Source organism: Syzygium oleosum, unplaced genomic scaffold (assembly GCF_021117445.2).
Source record: "Syzygium oleosum isolate NSW1041296 unplaced genomic scaffold, Sole_v2.1 Sole_v2.07, whole genome shotgun sequence".
Lineage (NCBI taxonomy): Eukaryota > Viridiplantae > Streptophyta > Magnoliopsida > Myrtales > Myrtaceae > Syzygium > Syzygium oleosum.
This window is the reverse complement of record NW_026607491.1, coordinates 10,401,182-10,421,557: the sequence shown is the minus strand read 5'-3', so window position 1 is coordinate 10,421,557 and position 20,376 is coordinate 10,401,182. Positions and strand designations below refer to the sequence as shown.

The 20,376-nt window shown below is 43.8% G+C and overlaps 3 protein-coding genes across 3 annotated transcripts; 1 reads left to right on the top strand and 2 right to left on the bottom strand.

Annotated features, from left to right (window-relative positions):
• Positions 1 to 5,159: 5,159 nt before the first annotated feature.
• Positions 5,160 to 7,192, top strand: LOC115670821 (receptor kinase-like protein Xa21). Its single transcript, XM_030592179.2, has one exon. It carries the CDS (start codon positions 5,181 to 5,183, stop codon positions 6,990 to 6,992), a length of 1,812 nt encoding a protein of 603 aa, XP_030448039.1. The 5' UTR covers positions 5,160 to 5,180; the 3' UTR covers positions 6,993 to 7,192.
• An 87-nt stretch (positions 7,193 to 7,279) lies between these two features.
• Positions 7,280 to 9,507, bottom strand: LOC115670831 (high mobility group B protein 7-like). Its single transcript, XM_030592192.2, has 8 exons — positions 9,317 to 9,507; positions 8,556 to 8,638; positions 8,340 to 8,391; positions 8,126 to 8,236; positions 7,982 to 8,039; positions 7,851 to 7,895; positions 7,683 to 7,769; positions 7,280 to 7,585 (listed from the first exon to the last, which is right to left on the bottom strand). The coding sequence occupies exons 1-8, from the start codon at positions 9,445 to 9,447 to the stop codon at positions 7,466 to 7,468; spliced, it is 687 nt and encodes a 228-aa protein (XP_030448052.1). The 5' UTR covers positions 9,448 to 9,507; the 3' UTR covers positions 7,280 to 7,465.
• A 639-nt stretch (positions 9,508 to 10,146) lies between these two features.
• Positions 10,147 to 14,234, bottom strand: LOC115670782 (ABC transporter G family member 9). Its single transcript, XM_030592147.2, has 4 exons — positions 13,852 to 14,234; positions 12,246 to 13,053; positions 11,084 to 11,409; positions 10,147 to 10,972 (listed from the first exon to the last, which is right to left on the bottom strand). The coding sequence occupies exons 1-4, from the start codon at positions 14,011 to 14,013 to the stop codon at positions 10,310 to 10,312; spliced, it is 1,959 nt and encodes a 652-aa protein (XP_030448007.1). The 5' UTR covers positions 14,014 to 14,234; the 3' UTR covers positions 10,147 to 10,309.
• Positions 14,235 to 20,376: the final 6,142 nt, after the last annotated feature.

Below are 20,376 nucleotides of genomic sequence, written 5' to 3'. Positions count from 1 at the left end.
CTCTCTCTTCTCTCTATTAGCTGAACATCATCCTAGGTACGAGGAGCTGAAGTTCATACAATCGTTCTCTTTCATCACTACTACTACATTGATACACTGCCGGGCCACAAAAAACAGTAAAAGATTCCTCTTTTTTCAAAATTTAGACAATCGGGCAAAGCAAAGTTGAATAACGGTAACATGATTGACGACGAACTCCACTTGAAATTTGCAAGAGGAGATACGACACGGACCCAAACCAAATCATTTCACTTTTCAGTGCCTGATGGCTTTTCGTGAGCTTGGGCGTCAACCACCCACCAATTTTGGGACCCAAAAAATAAAACTGCGTTGTTTTTTTCTTCTTTTGTGTAGCCCCCCTTTTCTCCACACTAATCAAAGTGGGGGGGGACTCTCTCCACCAATCTTCAACTTCAAGGCTTCACTTCCAGCTCAGAAATTTCCCCATCCACGTGGACTGCTCCCATTGGCCCCGTAATCAGCGGAACCTGATTCCAATTAGAGGGGAAATTCTTCATGAAGTCTGTCAAAAGGACGGAAAAAAAAAAGAAGAAGAGAGAGAGTGGAAATCAAAATGCCGTTTTGCTGTCCTATCTGGAGCAGACAGATTTCAGTACAGTTCGTTCATCAGGTTTTCAGTACAGGGTCACTTGCTGTCTCTCTGGATTCCAATGGCTCCATGCCATTCAAGGGGCGTGACCCAGATTTCACCAAACAAAAACAGTGAGGAAAAGAAGAAGAAAAAGGGAGAAAATAAGGTAATTTAATTGTGCTTTTCGAGTATCAATGTCCAGCCGTCACTAACTTTGCATTGCCTTCCCAAATCTGATCATCAATTGTAGTTGTTAGGATACACAGATCGCACTTTTTCTTCCCACTGCGAGCAAATTGGCCAGGACACGGTTTCATTTCTTTGGATAATCATTTGAAAACAGAGGAAAAAGAAAAGAAGAAAGGACTGAATGAGGGTTTATTTAAATAGGCGGTCTGGTCTGTCTGGGGTGGTGAACCTTGGAAAAGTAGTCAAAATATTAGATATTTTATAGCATGGATGGGGGCTGTGTGAAGCTTGGTTTATGTAAAATTATTGTAAATTCTTTTTTAAAGTAAACGATTTTGCTACTTAAAAATAACTTTTGCAGTACGCATGACATGATAGACGGGAAAAAACCCTTTATTGTGATCGATTCAAGGAAAATAGAAAAAAATGTTTACTCACTCGACTAATATATGCCACTCTTGCACGCATACATTAAATTCATAATTTTCCATCCTTTTCTTTTTTATAATCTTACGGCAGTCACTGAAATATAATCTTTGCTTAAAACACTTTTTTGAATAGTAAAAGCAAGATCTCGTCTGTACTTAATCTATATTGGAGTGAGGATGGAGATTATGCTTATCTTTCAAAATAGTAGTCCCATCATCTCCTTTATTCTCAGCTAATTAGCCAAAGCAACCGTTGAGATTTTCTCTAATTTTTCCAAAAGAGTGTAAAAATTAGGGTCCACCCTCTATTCACACACGTATCCACTTGGCCAGCACATACTCAAAGTGGTTCGATGTCCCCCCTCAAAAAGCAAGATTAGCAAAAGCAAAAACGTGATTGGATGCACACAAGACAAAGTTTAGCTTGTGATTAACTTCTAATTAGTGAAGACTATGCATGATCTAATCCCACTCTCCATGAAGCTTCCCCATTTTTCCCTTTTGCCTTCCATTGAAGTACCTCCGAGGCTCCACTCTTTGCTTTTAACATGATCACATGCACTCTCGACAATTCTTTTACATGTGGGTCCATATTGTTTTGGGTAAAAATAAGTAGATAAATTAGTGAATAAATCGGCCTAACGATACCACGATGAGCGGAAAAATAAGCATAGGCTTACGTCGCGTGAGTAAATATCCTTCTTTTTTTTTTTTGTTGGAACACACGACGGTGATGGTCGATTTTACATCTAAGTCGGCATCATATAGTTTCACGCCCGACCGATGCAGTTTCATCGTTCGAAACCGAAAGCCGCAGAAATGTGTGTGGTTTTTGCGGAATGGAACCTTAAAATCAGGGCATTTTTTTAAAATTTCTCTGAACTTCATGGAAGATTTGACTATGGGGGGTTTTCAGAGATTGAAATATAATAAGATGAAGTCAAGATTGTCTGAAAGTAGTCTGATAAAGATTCAACAATTCTGACTGTGCTAACGTCATCAGGAGACCTGTTCAGACCACGGACAAATTGGAACCTGTTTAGACCATTGGCGTTCTCCTGAGGAGGAGGAGGGCCTTGGTAGGGTCCTAAGTGGAGAGCCCAAGCTTCTGGTTGCTGTATCACTCTTATCTGCTAACTGGCAAATTGCTGTGATGTGCCATGTCCTTTTCAGTTCAATCAGCTTGCATTATCATAATCGGTGGGAACATATTGCTTTAAGGAGACGTGGTGCGGAAAAGGAGAAAGCAAAATTCAATGGATAACTTCGTATAGTCTTGAAAGAGCAAGTAATAGCGATTCGGATCATTCCACGTTCTTGACGAGGGTCATGATCGTAGCCAAGATTAGATAGAGATGGCGTTGAATTGGGTGCACGGCAGATTAATCGAAAGATTCGAGAAGTTAGAGAACTGTCTAGACTATACACCTTTAAAATGGGGCAACATGTCTATTTACTGTACTTGTTTGATTTTTTATATCGACGAGGGGCCGACTGAAAATTCCATTTTGCATTTGAGTAATTTTCCTAGGGCTCAATAAGATCAGACAATGAAAAACGCTTCGCACAACCTCTTGCTCAAACGAGTCGAAGTTGTCAAGAAAAGATCACTTTCTGATCAGTTGTTGCTCCAAAAGATTGATCTGCAAATCACTTGACAGAAAGGATCAACATGGCAATTCATTTTCATTATTTTTTTTATAATTTAATAAAATAGGAAGTAGTTTTACATGGTTGAATAATTAAGTTGGAAAAAATTGATAGATAAAAAAAAAAGATTTATTACGGGAAGCATGCAAGCAAGCAAGCTTAAAGAAAAGGGTAAAAATTCAGTAATCATGTGGAAGTAAATGTGAAGATGGCGATGGCATCATTTTGCCTGGTAAATCCAAATGAAATCTGTGAGCTATTTGCTCCTTGGGAGCAATCACGGTCCATAGCTCTAATAATTTCACTTTTCTAGATACAGTTGTCAATCAATTTCGCGAGGTCAAAAAAATAGACCCGTCTAGTATTTTTCTTATTTGGGTCAAAGCAAGGAGCTATCACATGATCTGTCCTCACGATAATATCATTTTGAGATAATGCACTTGATCTAAAAGCAAAGCAAATCCCCTTCATTTAGGGTCGGTCCATCATTTGGATCTAAACTAAATTTGCTTTTCTTCATGCATACGATTTAGGGGCCCAAAAAAAGGGGCTTTTTTTTTTTTTTGCTTTTGGTATTATATATATTTCAATTTGGGAAAATGACACAAATGGTCCATGAACTTTGGCCAAATATGTAATGTAGTTCCTGAACTTTAACCCAACCTGCAATGTGATTTCTGAATTTTTTATATATGTTCAATTCAGTTCCAGAACTATATGAAAATGTCCATTAATTCAAGTTCATGGACTACATTAAACATTTTCATATAATTCAAAGACTAAATTAAACATGTACAAAAAGTCCATGGACCATATTGAACAATTTGATAATTCGAGAACCACATTGAACAATAGGCTAAAGTTCAAGAACCATATTGCACATTGAATCAAAATTCATGAACCATTTGTGCCATTTAGGGCAAAAAAGAAAAGGCATACTATAACGAAATAATCCTATTGAGGATACCCATTTCGTTTTTCCAACCGAGAACAAACCAATAAACCTGAAAATAAAAAAAAGTTTTTCGCGCTTAATTCGACTCACCTTCACTTTTTCCCTGTCCATGGGCAATGATACTACAATTAAATGTGGCGTGGAAAATTACCAAAAAGCATAGAAATGAATAGATCAAAAACGCAAAAAATCCGGGGACCCGCATTGAGATTGCAAGCTGTGGGCAATTTCTTCATCAATCATCATCATGATGGCTTTACGGTGCATCCATCCACATGACCTCACACTCACCCCCCCCTCCATCACCTGGGAAGCACGGACACTCTCCGAAGGCCTCCGTGTCGTGTCGGATATCGACACTTGGCCGACACTCTTTTATTTATTTATGAATTAGAATCAAATTAATTTAATTGCAATAATCATAAAAATGATAATTTATTATGTATATATTTTTATATATAACGTGTCCTAATGTGTCGGAATTCTCATTTTTTGAGAAATAATGTGTCGGCGTGTCGTGTCATGTCGCGTGTCGGTGCTACTTAGTCCATCACCACCCCGCCCATGAGAATCACCATCATAGTTCAAAGTCAAGAAGTCAAGTTCAAAGAGATGGAAAAATTACGGTTTTTTTTTTCTTTTTAAATTTTAATTATTATTTTTTTTCGCTGATTTACTGGGCCAGGAGGAAGGGAAAAAAAGAAGAAGAGGAAGAAGAAAAAGAGGCCTGAATAAACAATATCATTACGATTACAAGGAGGAGGAGAGATGGGGATTTTTTGAATCCGGTGCGCTCCAACGTTCCCGTTGAACTACGATCGATCCCCCCCCGTGATCCCATCAAACGGTCACAAATTCACCATGTGAACGCCTTTACACGGTGGCGCTCTCCCCTCCTCTTCCTTCTTTCAAAAACTTGCGTAATAAATAACTTTCATACCAAGAGAGAATAAAAAAGAAGGGGGGGGGGGGGCCTATAAATAGCAGAAAAGATGTTCAGTCTTCTTCACACCCTTTTGGGTTCTCTCTCTGTTTTTTTGGGTGAACTGCAGCACCCCGTTTTTGCTCCCTTTCCCTTCACACTTCCTTAAAAAACATAAGAGAATCCCTGCCTCCCTCTTGCTTCCATCATTGCGCCCCACCCTCGCCTCCTCCTTTTGCCAGCACGAAGGCAGCAAATTTTTAGCGTAATCGCCAAACCCCCCTTTTTGCTTCGCAGCTTCCCCGTGAGCTCCCTTCGCGCGCGCCCCCCCGCGCAACGTTAAGATGAGCAGCAGCGCCGCCCCCCCCCCGCTGAAGATCCTTCCGTCACCGCACCCCACCCCGTGTCTTTTGCCAGTACCGATCCCCAGGCGGCCCCGAGGAAATGCGGATGGTTCCGAGAAGGGTCGCCGCCGTTCTTTTCCTGATGCAGGCGGCGGCGGCGGCGGCGATCGCGTCGGTCGGGGCTCGGGAGAGCTCTGGAGACGGAGGAGCGCCGGCGGCGGCGGGGGGATGCGCGGAGGCGGACAGGATCGCTCTCCTGAGCTTCAAGGCCAAGATCTCGAAGGACACTTCCGGGAACCTCGATTCCTGGACGGGGACCAATTGCTGCGAGGACTGGGAGGGGGTCCAGTGCGGCCCTTCGGGGAGGGTCACCGGGCTGATGCTCCAGGGATCGGTGGAGGACAGCGGCGTCTACATGACGGGCACCCTGTCGCCTTCCCTGGGCGACTTGCGGTTCCTGGAGGTGCTGGCGATCTCCGGGATGAAGCACATCACGGGGATCATCCCCGAGAGCCTCTTCAAGTTGCCCCGCCTCGCTCAGCTGGTCCTCGAGTACAATTCCCTTGAAGGGGTCGTCCCCCCGGGCCTCGGCCAGTTGCCGTCGCTCCAGGCCCTTTCGCTGACGGGCAACCGGTTCCGGGGTCAGATACCTCCGAGCTTGGGGAATCTCAGGAATGTGGGTCTGCTGAACTTGGCCAAGAACTTCCTTGCCGGTCCGATACCGCCCATCTTCGGAAACTTGCAGAGATTGCAGTTTCTCGATCTCAGCTTCAACTTGTTATCGGGGTCGGTCCCGGAATTCTCGGGGCTATTTCCGAACCTTACCAATCTTGACCTCTCTAACAACCAGCTGTCGGGCCAGATACCGATTTCATTGCTTAGTTTGCGGAGCATTTCGGCGCTGTCCTTGAGCCACAATCTGCTCACGGGCAAAATCCCAGACCAGATTGGCAATCTGAAATCTCTTGCACAGCTTCAGTTGGCTGGCAACAGGATCTCGGGGCCAATACCGGCTTCCCTTTCGAAATTGACGAATCTCTGGTCGCTTAACTTGTCCAGGAATGAGCTGTCCAACCCTTTACCTAGTTCCCTCAGCCAAGGAATCCGGTCTCTGTCGACGGTCGATCTTTCATACAACAATCTCGCTTTAGGGTCGATTCCTGGTTGGATCATGAACAGGCCATTGTATGATGTCCGCCTCGCCGGCTGCAAGCTCGGAGGAAACCTGCCTGTTTTCGCAAAACCAGATTCCTTGAGCTACGTAGACCTATCTGACAATTCCTTCACAGGTGGTATCTCTAGCTTTCTGGCGAATATTCCCAGTCTAAGTGATGTTAAGCTGGGGAACAATCAGCTCAGCTTTGACCTTTCGGGGATCAAACTACCAGATGGCCTGCACTCTCTCGATCTTCACTCGAATCGCCTAACAGGGTCACTCTCCGCAATATTAAGTAACAAGACAAGCAGCTCCTTGGAGGCTATCGATGTTACCAACAATCAATTATCAGGCGCTATTCCCGAATTCGGAGAGGGTTCGAGCTTGAAGGTGCTCAACATCGGAAGCAACCGAATCACTGGCCAAATCCCGGCTTCGATCGCGAACCTGGTCGGGCTCGAAAGATTGGATATTTCGAGGAACCGGATAAGCGGGACCATCCCTCCGGGGTTGGGTCAATTGGGCAATCTCCAGTGGCTCGACCTGTCTATCAACGCGCTCACGGGAAGAATCCCCAGTAGCTTCGTGGGGTTGAGGCTCGTTCACCATGCAAATTTCAGGGCGAACAGGCTATGTGGACAGATACCACAAGTGAGGCCTTTTAACATCTTTCCGCCAGTGGCTTATGCCCACAATCTGTGCTTATGTGGCAAGCCCCTGCCACCTTGTAGGAGAATCAGCGAACCGGGCCAATAAGATGCTGACCGAATTTGTCTGATTAGATCAATGCTCACGCCATGTGAGCATACATATATCCATATAGGATCGGTAGAGGGAAGAAGGATAGGTCATTCTTCCATTTTTTAAATCGTTGTAACCACAGAAGTCAGCGATCCAATAATTTCATCTGTCTTCCTACTTGAACATCTATAAGAGATATCTAATCTTTATAATAATACGTGCAAATGCAATGGCGCGTCCTTATTTTATGACAGAGAGCAATTAATAGCTAGAGTGCTCTCCTGCAATGAGAAACGCCAGCATAACGAACGTTACCGTGGCATTGAAGTAAAGATTAAAGGTTTAATGCACTGCCCACTTGCAGAGTAACTTTGGTAAAGAAATCAATAGTTTCCCAAAAAGTGCACTGGCTAGAACTTAGATTTACAACAACTAGAAGCCAGATGCTAAACCATCCTAAACTAACGTGAAAACCATCAACGCATGGACTACTCATCCTCCAATACTTCCTCAGCTTTCTCCCCTGCAGTTTCCTCATTTGCAGCTTCCTCCTCATCTGCAGATTCCTCCTTATCTGCAGCTTCCTCCTTATCTGAACCCTCTTCATTCTGTCCAATCATGAAAACCAAAATTCAGCACATCTATAAGTGAGTCTGTGCATGTAGATTCATATAAACCTACAGAGAATAGAGAGGTCGAGCTCACTTCTCCATCATCAGCATTATGAGCCTCCATGGCCTTATTGAACTCTGCTTTGAGCTCAGAAGCTTTGTCCAAATAGGGTTTTTTCTCCTACGGCAAATCACTGGTTAGATCACATTGCTAGATCCTGCCCTACGGAGAAACATCACAAGTAAAGAGAAACGAACTCACTTCATCCGGCATTGACTTCCATTTCTCACCACCCTGTTTTGCAACCTATACAATCACAAGAAACAAAATTAACCAGGAAGGATATGACATGGAAATCCCAGGAACTGTCTGCAGGAGTCAATCATTTTTACCTCCTTAACACCCTTAGAATCTGGATTCGCTTCCTTGTAAGTCTTTCTAAAATCATCCCTGAAACATAACAAATTCATTCAGCACAAGGACTTTAAAACGGGGGATGTCGACAAAAACACACGAACACACATTGCTGCCCTTACATGAAGAGGAAAAATGCAGTGGCAGGGCGCTTAGGCATGTTTGCATCCTTGCCCTTCTTAGACTTCTTTTCTGTTTTAGCTTTCTTAGACTTGGGCTCTGATGACCTCTTTCTGTCAATTCATCAGCAGCACAAATTGCAAGAATTTTTACAAATTATCTACCTAAAGTGTGATCACAAGATAGTACAAAGTACACCAGCTATATGAGTTTTACCTATCCGCTGGTTTCTTCTTCACCTCAGCAGGTTTTTCCACGACTTGAGCCTCTGAAAAACACAGATGGAATTTCCTAAATTACTCAAATTGAAACATGCAATTTCAGAGATAACAAAATACTTGACAGTTATGTACAAGATAAATGTCTATGGATAAATCCGAAAATACAAGCACGTTTGTCATACTTTAAAGGCAATGAGGCTCGACAACATACCCAAATTCATCTTAATTTTGGCATCAAGGCCGCAACTATGCATGCTAATGAGCGCCACCGGAACATCCTTGCTGCACTCTTCACTGCAAATCCACATTCACATCCAGATTAGCCACAACTTCCAAATATAACACTAGATTCTGGGAAATGATCGCAGAGTAAGGCAGGACTCCTCAAACAACAAACCACGTGAATTGGAAATCCAATAGACCAAACAAAATCTTCAACAGAAAAGCGACAGTCGAATCCAAACGTGAATCGAAACTAGCGCTTACGTCCCGTATATAACTCATTGCACAAGATTAGGCTCAACAACTTCGTGGAAAACTAGGTTCTGGAAAGCAGATACACTATACAGCACAACCTAGGAGTCGCCTAATCATCCATACCAAGACACAAACAGAGAAACGACAATACAATGCAAAAGAAAAATCAAAACCGGAAGATGCACACACACATCGCGCCCGGTTCGGCACATAACATTAACCACAGAAGCTAGACCGACCGGAAGTAGATACCACACCGGCCATTACCGAGGCTAAACAGACCAAAACCGCGGATCCAGCAACGAGCTAAGCGGAGATGAAAACCGAGCAGCGACATACAGAAACGAGCACCTCAAAACCTAAAAACGATGACCGGCACAGCACAGCGCGCGGCCTCGCTCCACGAACTTCTTCTACTTCGGACGTTGATTTTCCGGCGAAACAAAAAATTTCAAAAACAAGAAAATGGAAAAACTCGGGACAAACGGACGTTACCAACGGGCGAAAGCGCTGCCATCCTTGGCGCGAACGAGCGACGAAGCCGCCGCCGCCGCCGCCGCGGCTTCGACCTCCACTCTCTTCCTCGCCTTCGGCGGGTTCGACTTCGACGATCCTCCTCCCGCCATCGCCGCTGCTCCTTCCGAAGTCGCGGAGAAGATGAACAGGGTTTTAGAGAGAGAGAGAGAGAGAGAGAGAGAGAGAGAGAGAGAATGTAATGTGTTCGTTTGAGAAGAAGCGGAGCTATTATGAAGGGCGTTGAAGAGGGAAATTGAAAAGGCGAAAACGAGAGGGCGAAATTTGCGAAATCGAGTGGAAGTTTTTTTCGAGTTTTTGCCGCCATTTGAAGAGCGCGCGTTCTGGGTTGTTGCCAGTTATCGCGCGGGATCGATGACGTGGCCGTCATCTCTCGCCGTCCGATCTCTTTCGCACGCACTGGACGGTTTGGATCGTCCTCCATCTTGGGCGCGCGCCAACATTTACGGGCTCGTAATGGGCCGGCGCGGTTCGAAGCTGGAGGATCTTCCGATTGGGCCCGGTCTTGGTTAGAAGGCCCAGCCCATAGATGATGACGTGAACTAATACCGAGATGATGAATATCAGAATATATTAACAAATTTCAAGTATCTGTTTTTTTACTTTCCGACGGAAGAGTCATAAGCAGAATTTACACGTAGATTTTAACGTTGAACTTTGATTAATTGCGTCGAAATAATGAAAAAACTTTGACCATTTGTTATCGTTGAAGTCAAATCTACTCGACCCAATAGGGTTAAATTGAGTTCTCATCGACATAGCTCCAACAAAGAAAAAAAAAAGGATTAAACTTGAGCTCAAATACTCTGCGATACGATAAAATGTTAAGTAAAATATAAGAAATTAACGAATACGTCTTGATAATTCGAAATGCTTGCTCCTCTCAACTTCATCGTATTGTGCAGAAGATTACATCATGATAAGAGAAAGGAAAGAAAAAACAAAAAATTTCGCTTACTTTCTCCTCTTGGCCATCCCAATCCTCATCAATGCAACGTAGGCAATGAGCCTGTACCCGACGAACATAATCCCCAGTGCAATGGCGGAGACGCCCTGCCCATCAAGCCCCACCTTCTTGATCCCCGGATAATCCCCGACCAAGCAGGAGGAACCGCCGCCGCAAGGGTACGTGTCGCCGGGCTTGAACTGCGATCCCATCAGGAGCTTGTACGTGTAGTGGCTTATCGACAGGTACCTGATCCAGGCGATGAAGGGGGGCACGTTCTGGACGTAGTACCCGCCGGCGAGGAGGAACGAGAGCATCAGCACCGACCCGAGGATGGTCGCCGACTGCTGGTCCATCACCAGGGCGCCGATGGCGAGCCCGAGGCCCTGCGCCACGAGCACGCTGTAGAGGAGCACGAAGAGCGTGCTCAGGAAGTTACCGGCCGTGGGCTTCATCCCGGCCATCCAGTACGTGACGACAACGAAGACGGAGGGGAGGATGAGCTCCATCGGGAGGTCGCCCACGATGCGGGACATGAAGTAGGAGGAGAGCCGGTACATGCCCGACGACCGCTCCTTCTCGAGCATCATCCGTTCCTTGGGGAAAGTGAAGATAGCGTTGAAGAGGGGGAAGAAGCCCCAGAACGCCGAGTAGAAGAAGAGGAGCCCAATCTGCATGATTCGAATTTTTAGTCCATACGTTAGAGGAGGACAGCTGATTCAATTTGATAACTAGCTGTGTTTTCCTCGAGAAAAACAAGTTAGGAAACGCCCATCATATACCTTGTCTTGCAAATTAGAAGCCTCGGATTGCCACCACAATAAGCCGGAGATGAAAGCGACGACTAGCACTTGCGCAACTTTTATGCCGGAGAAGGAGTGGTGTTTCCTTTCTTTGACCCCTCTTTTGAGCAGGATCGTGAACTGTTGCCACCATGTCGTGGGCCAACGATCGGAATGCTTGTGTTCGTGTCCATGCTTAATGAAGCAATCTTCGGTCGCGCAAAGCTCTTGCTTCAATCTGTCCTCCAGATGGTTTTTGAATGCCAAAGCCAAGGTCTGCTTTATCGTGCTTTTGCTTTCTTTGTCTTCATCTTCGGGAGCGGTTCCTACCGGAACAGTTACATGAACAAATCAGCAAGAACACTAGAACAAAAGACTCGACATTTTGCAAAAGCACAAGTAAGCAAACCTTGGCTTTGGCATACAAGAAGCATCTCGAGGACAGATTGAAACAAGAGCTTTGCGCAGTTGAAGATTGCTTCACTCAAGAAGGACTCGAACACAAGCCGGAGAAGGATTGGTATTTCCTTTCTTTGACCCCTCTTCTGAGGAGGATTGAGAACTGTTGCCATCATGTTGTCGGCCAATGATCGGAATCCTTGTGTTAAGTGTCCTTGTTTAACGAAGCAATCTTCAATCGGGCAGAGCTCTTGTTTCAATCTGTCCTCGAGATGGTTCTTGTATGCCAAAGCTAAGGTCTGCTTAATCGTGCTTTAGCTATCTTTCTGTTCATCTTCGGGAGCGGTTCGTAGCAAACCAGTTACATCAACACCGTGCGAGAAAACTGGAACAAATGACTCAACATTTTGCAATAATTCACAGTATTATGTCCTAGGATTCAATGTCAGCACATTTCTTTAGCAAATGGATGTCTTAATTCGAGCATTAAATTATGTCTCGAAATGCATAATTATGTATCCCCCAATTTCAATTAAACACATTCCGGAGGATATCCACAGATAAAAAGCGTTTTGGATTAATTTCAAGTAAATAAGGAGTTCGGTTTTGAAAGAGCAAAAGGGGATAGCTAGTAATCCAATCGAACAACAGCTCTATCTCATCTTCTAATCACGAAACTGCGTTTGGAAACATCATGCTCGTGACACCTTAATAATATCTAGAAAATTTGACAAGAGACTGTTTCAAAGGAACATGCACTTACCAATGCCATTCGCTAGATCCAAGAGAAAATCGGCAGGGTTCATGGCCACGGAAGGCGCGAATCCGATGCCGGCAAAGTATTCCATCACTCTCGTTCCCTCCCCGAAGTACAAGGAATTTCCCTCGGACAAGAGCAACACCTTGTGAAACATGTAGAACAACCTGCTCGAAGGCTGATGAATTGTCATAACAACCGTCCTTCCCCTTTTCGCGAGCTCGCACAACTTCGACACGATCCTCTGAGCCGTGGTCGAATCGAGCCCCGATGTCGGCTCGTCGAGAAACAGCAAGCTAGGGTTTATGAGCATCTCTTGCCCTATGCTGACCCGTTTTCTCTCTCCTCCTGATACGCCTCTCAGGAACCCGCCGCCCCCGATGATGCTGTTCTTGCACTTGGTCAAGCCTAGCTGGGTTATGACTTCCTCGGCGTGCATGACCTTCTCTTCTTTGGTGTAGCTCTTGTCCAACCTGAGGAGGGCGGTGAAGACTAGGGTTTCGGTCACAGTCAAGTGAGGGTACATGACATCGTCTTGCGTCACGAACCCGGTGCTCCGCTTTAACGAGTTCGAGAAGGGCTTGCCGTTGTAGGTAATGGTCCCGGCCAAGCGGCCGCCTGCAAGTCGCCCCCCCAAGGCGGTCAACAAGGTGGTCTTCCCGCTTCCCGAGGGGCCGAGCATGGCTAGCATTTCGCCGGGTCGAACCACGCCGGTGAGTCCATTCAAGATCACCTTCTCTTCGGTCTTCGTACTCTTTCGGAGGAATCCTCCCGCTGCTCTATGGATCTTTATTTGGTAAACAACGTCGTGAAACTGTGCATAGTTAGGAGGAAAGCGGGCGAAACTATTAGTCCTGTGATATACAAAGATCGAAGTTCAAACAGTCGCAAGCATGTTGAAAATGAAACAAATTTTAATGCGCGTAAATACGACTTAACCTAAATATAAGGAGCAATTCCTCGACTATTATAAGTTGAATGCAACTATAATCAGAAAGCATTGTAAAATCGTGCGTAGACTATTCTTTTTTCTCCACAAACTCTCTCTGTGATCAAATTACATGGTCAGTATGCAACATCTAAATGGATTACACATTTGAATTCCAATACAGATAAGAGCGGTTTTGAGTGAATTTTCTTCAACAAAGATCACATATCTAACAAGAATCTAATTCTAAGCTCAAGAGTGTTAATTAGCCGGCTCGAGTCGAATCAAATTGGAACCCTGATATGCATCCACCAAAGATCCATCCCCTGACAGGCGCAAAATCAACACAATGCAACGTTGGAGAGTGATGGCATTCGATCGCCGGATGCTTAAAGATTCTGAAAATTTGGAGAAAGAACTGAATATGATCAATGTCCTCATGGTTTCTTTTCTTGTCAACCCTGTTCACCTCTGATTCACGCTGGACATTGTTTGGTTCATGATGGCTTCACGCAGAACATGCATGCCCGATCGATCGACCAAACCGCGCACAATCTTTCTCCCTTCTTTCTTAATCTTAGCTATCGTGTCTGACAAAGAATCTGTGCACATCAAATCCAGTAACGCGATACGAAGCCACCTTTTTAGGTATATGAGGATCTTGGAATCTGACGTTCGGCGTACCTTGAGAGTGATGGGGTTACTGCAGTTGTTGAAAATGCACGACGTCGCCGTCGTCACGGTCGTCGTGCCACCTCCAAGTCCCGGGTCGTCGTCGTCGGCGGCGGCGGCTGCTTTCTGGGTCTGGGCCTCGAGATCGACCATCTCTTGTTGCTCCCTGCTCATGGTCCTCCCTCGCTTCGATCTTCAGAACCCCAAGAAAAGTGCCACTCGCTCGATTCCTCAAGAAAGCGACACTTCAGAAAGAGGCCCAAGACGAAATATCTATCAGAGCAGAGAGAGAGAGAGAGAGAGATTGAAGGGTTCATGCAGAAAGAGTTGGGTTTGGACGTGGCGACTTAGCATATCTGATCTTCATCGAATTCCACGTTCACATCTCTCTCTTTCTCTCTCTCTCTCTCCAAAACAGAAACTCTTTGTGTCACTCTCTCTCTCTCTCGCAAACACGCACGCTTTCTTGGAATGACGAGAGAGAGAGTGCATGAAATCACGCTCGAGAAAGTTCAGTCATTCACTTTCGATCGGAGAGCCAGATGGGGTTGGTTTTGGGGTGGCGATTTCAAAGAGGGGCGTGACCTGACCTGGGGTTTGTTCTTGTTGCGATGGTCAAACTTGCGACCAGGGGGGCTCGAGCATCTGGCCCTGAAAATCAGCGATCCGCAACACATGTTCGAGGTTGTTGGCGGTCGAGCTTTTATAGTACGCGGGACTTCATTCCTGGCGAGTGTTCGAGGCAATGTCAAATGGGATTTTTTAACGCGAACCGAACCGGACCAGAGAGACCGGTTCCCAATTTCTAGAACCGAGAGCCTCTTCACCTAGCTCTACTAATCAATTTAATTAGCTAAGGCCATTCATTTGCTGTTTGGTCCATATGCATATCTTATTGACATTATATATATATGGACATATATATATGTCCCATATTGCGCGAAATAATCAAAACCACCATTTTTTTCAATCTGATTAATTTATTTATATCGCGTACATCTTCTTGTATTCATTGGTGAGGATCTTCGAATCCGACAGGACTGGTGCCACCCTGGAATTTGACCAGACTGATCGGTCCGGTCGAATTCCCGGGTGGGCCAATGAAACCGGTGGCATATTCAACTTTTTTTGTTTAATTTATCGTTAATGTTCAAGATGAAATTGAAGATGTTTATAATAATCAAGGCATGTTTACAATGAGTAAGTTACGTATAACATTATAGATTTCATATAATTTTTTTTCAATTTGTGGCAAAATTTGGTTGAAATGAGCGACTGTTGTTTCGTTTTGATTTGTTCTTGTTATCTTACTCACATGCATAAGTAAACGGTGTCACTTTAGCTTTGAAGGACCTTCTTTTGTGAACTGAGAGATAGATTAGGTTTTTTTTTTTTACTGATTTTTAAGAAATAAGAGATTTAAAAAAATTGTTTCGGTCCGGTGGACGGTTCCGCACCTGGAACCGAAATTCACCGATTCCAATTTTATGGAACTGGGAACCGGACCGATGCCCTCGAAATCGCCCATAACCGGCCGGTCCAGTCTAAGCGGTTTCCTATCCGAGCAGTTTCTTTTGCTCAACCCTGGATAATCTGGCGTTGATGAGCATCAAATAAGTGCATTTTGTCGTAATTTCTATACCGAGAACCGCAATAATACTTGAATAGTTACAAAAAAAAAGAGAGTTCAGGAAGGGATTGAAAACTATTCCTTTGTGATCTGACAATTGCTAATTCATTTCTTGGAAAATGATTTCTTGAAGAATTACATGAGTCGAATCGAAGTGCAATGAGTCGTCGTGATGTGCATTGCACGATTCGTATATACCCCAGCGGCCTATGCTTACATAAAATTCTGTATATTTATTTCTACTTTGAAAGCGATTCGTTGTCGAAAGGCGGGAATCGACGTTGATTGAGATGGCCGAGGGTGGCTGAGATCGGCAGTAACTCCAAGACCAATCGACGATGAAACTTGAACCGACCGGCGGCAACGACCAGTGGCCCCATCGACGATGACAGAGGGAGTGCCGGCGGTGACCTCGGGCCGGCAGCCGCCGGCATTGGAGGTGGCTATCATGGGGGCTTGGGACGAGCAGAGCATGATGGTCGGGCCCAATTTGTTGCCACCCAACAAAAAAAGGAAAATGCTTTCAGTTCCATCGGGTATGGGCAGGCCCGACCCACAACAAGCTATTGCTGATCACGGGCCACCCAATCATGACCCAATACCAATCTATTAAGATTAGAATCCAACCCTTTGATATTTTAACAAAGAAATAACAAAACAAAAAAAATCAATAAGTACCAACCATTATAACTTTATAAGAAAAACGAAAAAGTATACATGTCTTATTTGTCACTATTTTTCTTACTTTGATTGAAATGGCACAAAGCGCGATTATTTCATAGCACGTGCCGGAATAAAATGTACCTCTGGCTTGATATCGTGCGAGAGTAAGCTTTAGATGACGCGCCTATGAAACCACCTATTGAATGCCTATAATTATAGAATGCACGAACGCACGAACCACGCAATTTTGGTGCCTTCGAGTTTATATACATATACATGAGTATTACGGGACCCCAATTTCCTAATTTCAAGAGAGTATTATCCAGAAAAAATAAAAAGCTTTTATCGATGACTGGTTGGATAAGGATTTAACCCGATGATTAAATTACTTTATATTGCCAACTTATATTAATACTTGGTTATGTAACAGGTATGGCAAGCGAATGAGATTTCACCACGTGACAATCTTTGATATAAGAAAATCGACAATGGTACCCAATGAATGTCATGAAGGCATGAACCCAAGATGACAAGATCTCGTGATCGCCTTTAACGAGGTAGGGTTTCAAGCCTAACAAGTTAAAAGCCTCTCTGAAATACATCTCTACAAGATAGAGGAAACCACGAATTCGACGATGAATCATCTTTAAATCACGGGCGGCACGTCCTACACGAAACATGCTTGTAACGTGCGTCGGGTTTGTGCACTTATTAGTAATATTCGAGTCGGACTCTCGCCGATAATTTTATAGTTGTAAATTACTATCTCTGTAGTGAACGTTTATAATTAAGGAAACAACTTTTTTACCCATTTGCTATCGGATGAGTAACATGTGTACTTAAAAGATAATGTCAGCATGGACCGTTTCAGAGAAGGCGATTCAGCCGGTAGACCAAATGGAAGCAAAAGAACAATGTCGGTGTCTGGGCCAGACAACATAGGTATGCCATTAAATTGTAAAAGACTCCTAGTTTTCTCTCCATCATCCCCCGTCCTAAACAATTTTCAAACCAGCCATCGTTCTGATTGTCTCCAGAAAAGGTGGGTGATCAGAGAGTGATGCACTCAGATAAAACATGATAAAGGCTAAAGCAGGGAGCAAGAGCAAGGGAGACAAGAAAATTCATGATGAGCTCATCATTCATCTCTGTTCGAATGAAGCGAACCAGCTGAAGCTTTTGATTACCAACCAAAAGGGTGTCTTAGCTTTCCCATTAGTCGCTAAACATGACAAGACACTTCCCCCAGAAAGAAAAGAAAACCCAACCTCCCCTCTTCCTCTGCCATCTTCTTCCACGCTACTGCTACTCCCCAAAAAAAAAAAAAAAAAGCAAACAAACAAGTTCAGACACTCCATCATCATCAGCAGAAGAAACCGAAGTTGCCATTGTCGAAGTTGAGGGCGTAGCTAAACGGGTCATACTGGAAGCTGAACCTCTGGTTCTTCTTCTTCTTCTTGTTCCTAGACCAGATGATGATGCTCTTGTTCTTCAGTGCTTGCCTCTTCATCTCTGCCCTCACCCTCCAGAACAAGCTCCTCAGCTTCCTCTTCCCACCCAACAGCACCAAGCTCGCTTCCAAGCAAAGCCCCGTCATGTTCGCCACCCCCATTCTCTATTTTCCTCCGTTTCTTTACCCTGGTTTTCCCACAGAACAAGACCTGGAAGAGGACTCCAGAAAGGAATGTGTCTTGCGGAAAAGAGGGAGGGGAGGGGGAAATGGTGTGATGGGATTGGCTTGAGGTGCAAGGATGGGGATGGAGAGGGGTTTTTATGGGGAGTGGAGCTTCTGTACTCCCTCTCTCTCTCTCTCTCTGAAAGACCGCTTTTTTTTGTGTGTGTGTATAGAGTGATAGAGTTGTCGCTAACTGTAAAAAGTCTACGGCTGGTATGTATAGACTGTGGTGGGGGCACATGGTCCTTCGCTTTGAGGATTTGACAATAAGGGATTTTTTTTTGTTTTATTTGATCTCTTTATTTGTTTCTTTATTTTGAGTTCTGCTTGTTCAAATTCAATAAAATCACAAATTTGGTGGGATTCGCTTTCTGGGTGTTGATGGACAGATGTTTGTGTGTCTTTTTGGTACTTTGCATCCCCCCCTTTTTGAAATTTTGGCTTCTGTTTGGGGAAAAGCAAATCCACTTTTTTCATCTGAAATTGGATGCTCTGATAGATTTTGGGGTATGCATGGTCCAACAAAGCACATAATTTTTTTTTTGGGGGGGCTTAGTCTAATTACTTAAGAGATGACATCAGTCACAATCATAAGCAATAATTTTTCTCATTGACCACCAAGAATTACTTTCTTCTTTCGTTTCTTCCTTTCTTTTTCTGGTTTTTTTTGGAGCATTTGCTGTCAAGAACTATGGTTGATGATATGTAAGTGTAGATCGAGGCAAAGAAGCATTTGCTGTCAAGAACTATGGTTGATGATATGTAAGTGTAGATCGAGGCAAAGAATTTTCTTTTTTTTGGGGGGCGGGGTGGTGTAGTCTGTGGGAGATAAATCTATTTTGAATTGATACGGCAAATGTAACTCTTTAAGGACATGATTTGCATTCGAACCTTTGACCAATTAACCATGACCGACATATGGATGGACATTGCAGTGTGGTAAAATGATAGAAATTCGATTAGAACTAGTCAAAGTAGGACAATCATTTATAATCCTACGATTTCATAAGCATGGCATCTCTCAAATTATCCCTAGAAACTAAAAGGCTTTCTCTTACTTGTCCAATCTGCTTTCTCATGTCAATTAGATTCATACTTGAACTTTGACCGGTAACATGCAGCACTCTACTTACTTGTCCATAATGCTGAGTTCACAAATGGCCAAATGACACAATTAGTCATTGAACTTTGATTCAATGTACAATGTCATTCTTGAAGTTTTAATTTACTTAATGCGGTCCCGAAATTTTGATCCAATATTCAATGCAATCTCTGAATTTTCTAACGTTTATCAATAGTTTAGGGCACAAAATTTAAAAGAAATAAGTCTAGGGATTACATTACATATTAGATCAAAATTCAGGATTGCACAGATTAAAAATTCAAGAACGACATTACACGTTGAACCAACGTTTAAAGCCTATTTGTACGATTGTCGTTTCACAAAAAGAATAAAGAGTATGGTGGCTTTTTCTTTCTTTTTTCTTCTTTTCCTTTTCTCTCCTAAGAAATATTCACTTTATAAATTGGAATCTCGAAGACATTGAAGCGAGGATATAGCGTGACAGTATAAAATCCACAGGAAATTGGGTAAAGGAATGACATTTACACAGTAAAATTAGGTGTCACTGTGTTGAGGCAAACCGTTTCAACTTTAGCAATTTACACTGCGTTTTTACTGCGGTTTTCTGGGTGCATCTTTTTCTCTGGCCAAAGCATGGATTGCATAGCTTTGCCTCCTTAGGCACTGGTCAATAAAGGGATGAAGGGTAAACGGGACAAAATAGTTGACTTATGCTAGTTCGACTGGGGCCTGTGTGGTGACCACATTAAGTACGTTTGATAATCCCTACCAACGAGCAACTGGATTATTTAAGTCAAGAATCACTTAACGCGATAAGTAAAAAAGCGCTTACTTAATTAATTAAGCTATAAGAAATATTCGACGAGGTTCGAATATTAACAAATTGTACAAAACTCCCAATAATGATCACCATACCAATTTGGCAAGAAAGCGATGAAATTTATCATTCGATTTTCATCTACTATCAAACAAATTTTCATTCTCGACACCAATATATAAATACTACAGCACTTCAAGTTCGGCACTTGAATTTTCGGCACGTGCTTTTCAGTTTTACCAACGAGCATCACTTCAACGGCAAAGGTAGAAGTTTTAGGAAGGAGAGATAAAAGACTTTTTACGAAATTTTGGGCTCGGGGAGCGATTGACAAAATTTAACAGAAAACTTTCAAGAGATGACGGACTTTCTTTCATCTCAACCTGATCGCCTTTTTGCCAGGCAACTTGTTCGAATATCGATATTGTCATGCTGCCTCAATTCCATATCCCCATGTGGTAATTACTGTGGTACGATTAAGGGGTGAGCATGGTATGGGTGGACGATTTTCATCATGGAACTAGGAACTGCCCACTAAAGACCGATTCCGAAAAATTGGAACCGGGAATCGCCCGTTGGTTTTATGGACCCACCCAGGAACCGGTAGTTTCACGCAAATGGAGGTGACCGAGAGCGAGAGAGGGAGGTGATGAATGGCCGAAGGTGCA

Coding starts and splice junctions, on each gene's coding strand:
- LOC115670821 (XM_030592179.2), top strand. CDS start 5,181: ATGCGGATGGTTCCGAGAAGGGTCGCCGCCGTTCTTTTCCTGATGCAG.
- LOC115670831 (XM_030592192.2), bottom strand. CDS start 9,447: ATGGCGGGAGGAGGATCGTCGAAGTCGAACCCGCCGAAGGCGAGGAAG. Junction 8,040..8,125: donor ACTGCATTTTTCCTCTTCAT/GTAAGGGCAGCA, acceptor GTTATGTTTCAG/GGATGATTTTAGAAAGACTT. Junction 7,586..7,682: donor ATAATGCTGATGATGGAGAA/GTGAGCTCGACC, acceptor ATGATTGGACAG/AATGAAGAGGGTTCAGATAA.
- LOC115670782 (XM_030592147.2), bottom strand. CDS start 14,013: ATGAGCAGGGAGCAACAAGAGATGGTCGATCTCGAGGCCCAGACCCAG. Junction 13,054..13,851: donor GTAACCCCATCACTCTCAAG/GTACGCCGAACG, acceptor AACTATGCACAG/TTTCACGACGTTGTTTACCA. Junction 11,410..12,245: donor GGATCTAGCGAATGGCATTG/GTAAGTGCATGT, acceptor CTGTTCCGGTAG/GAACCGCTCCCGAAGATGAA.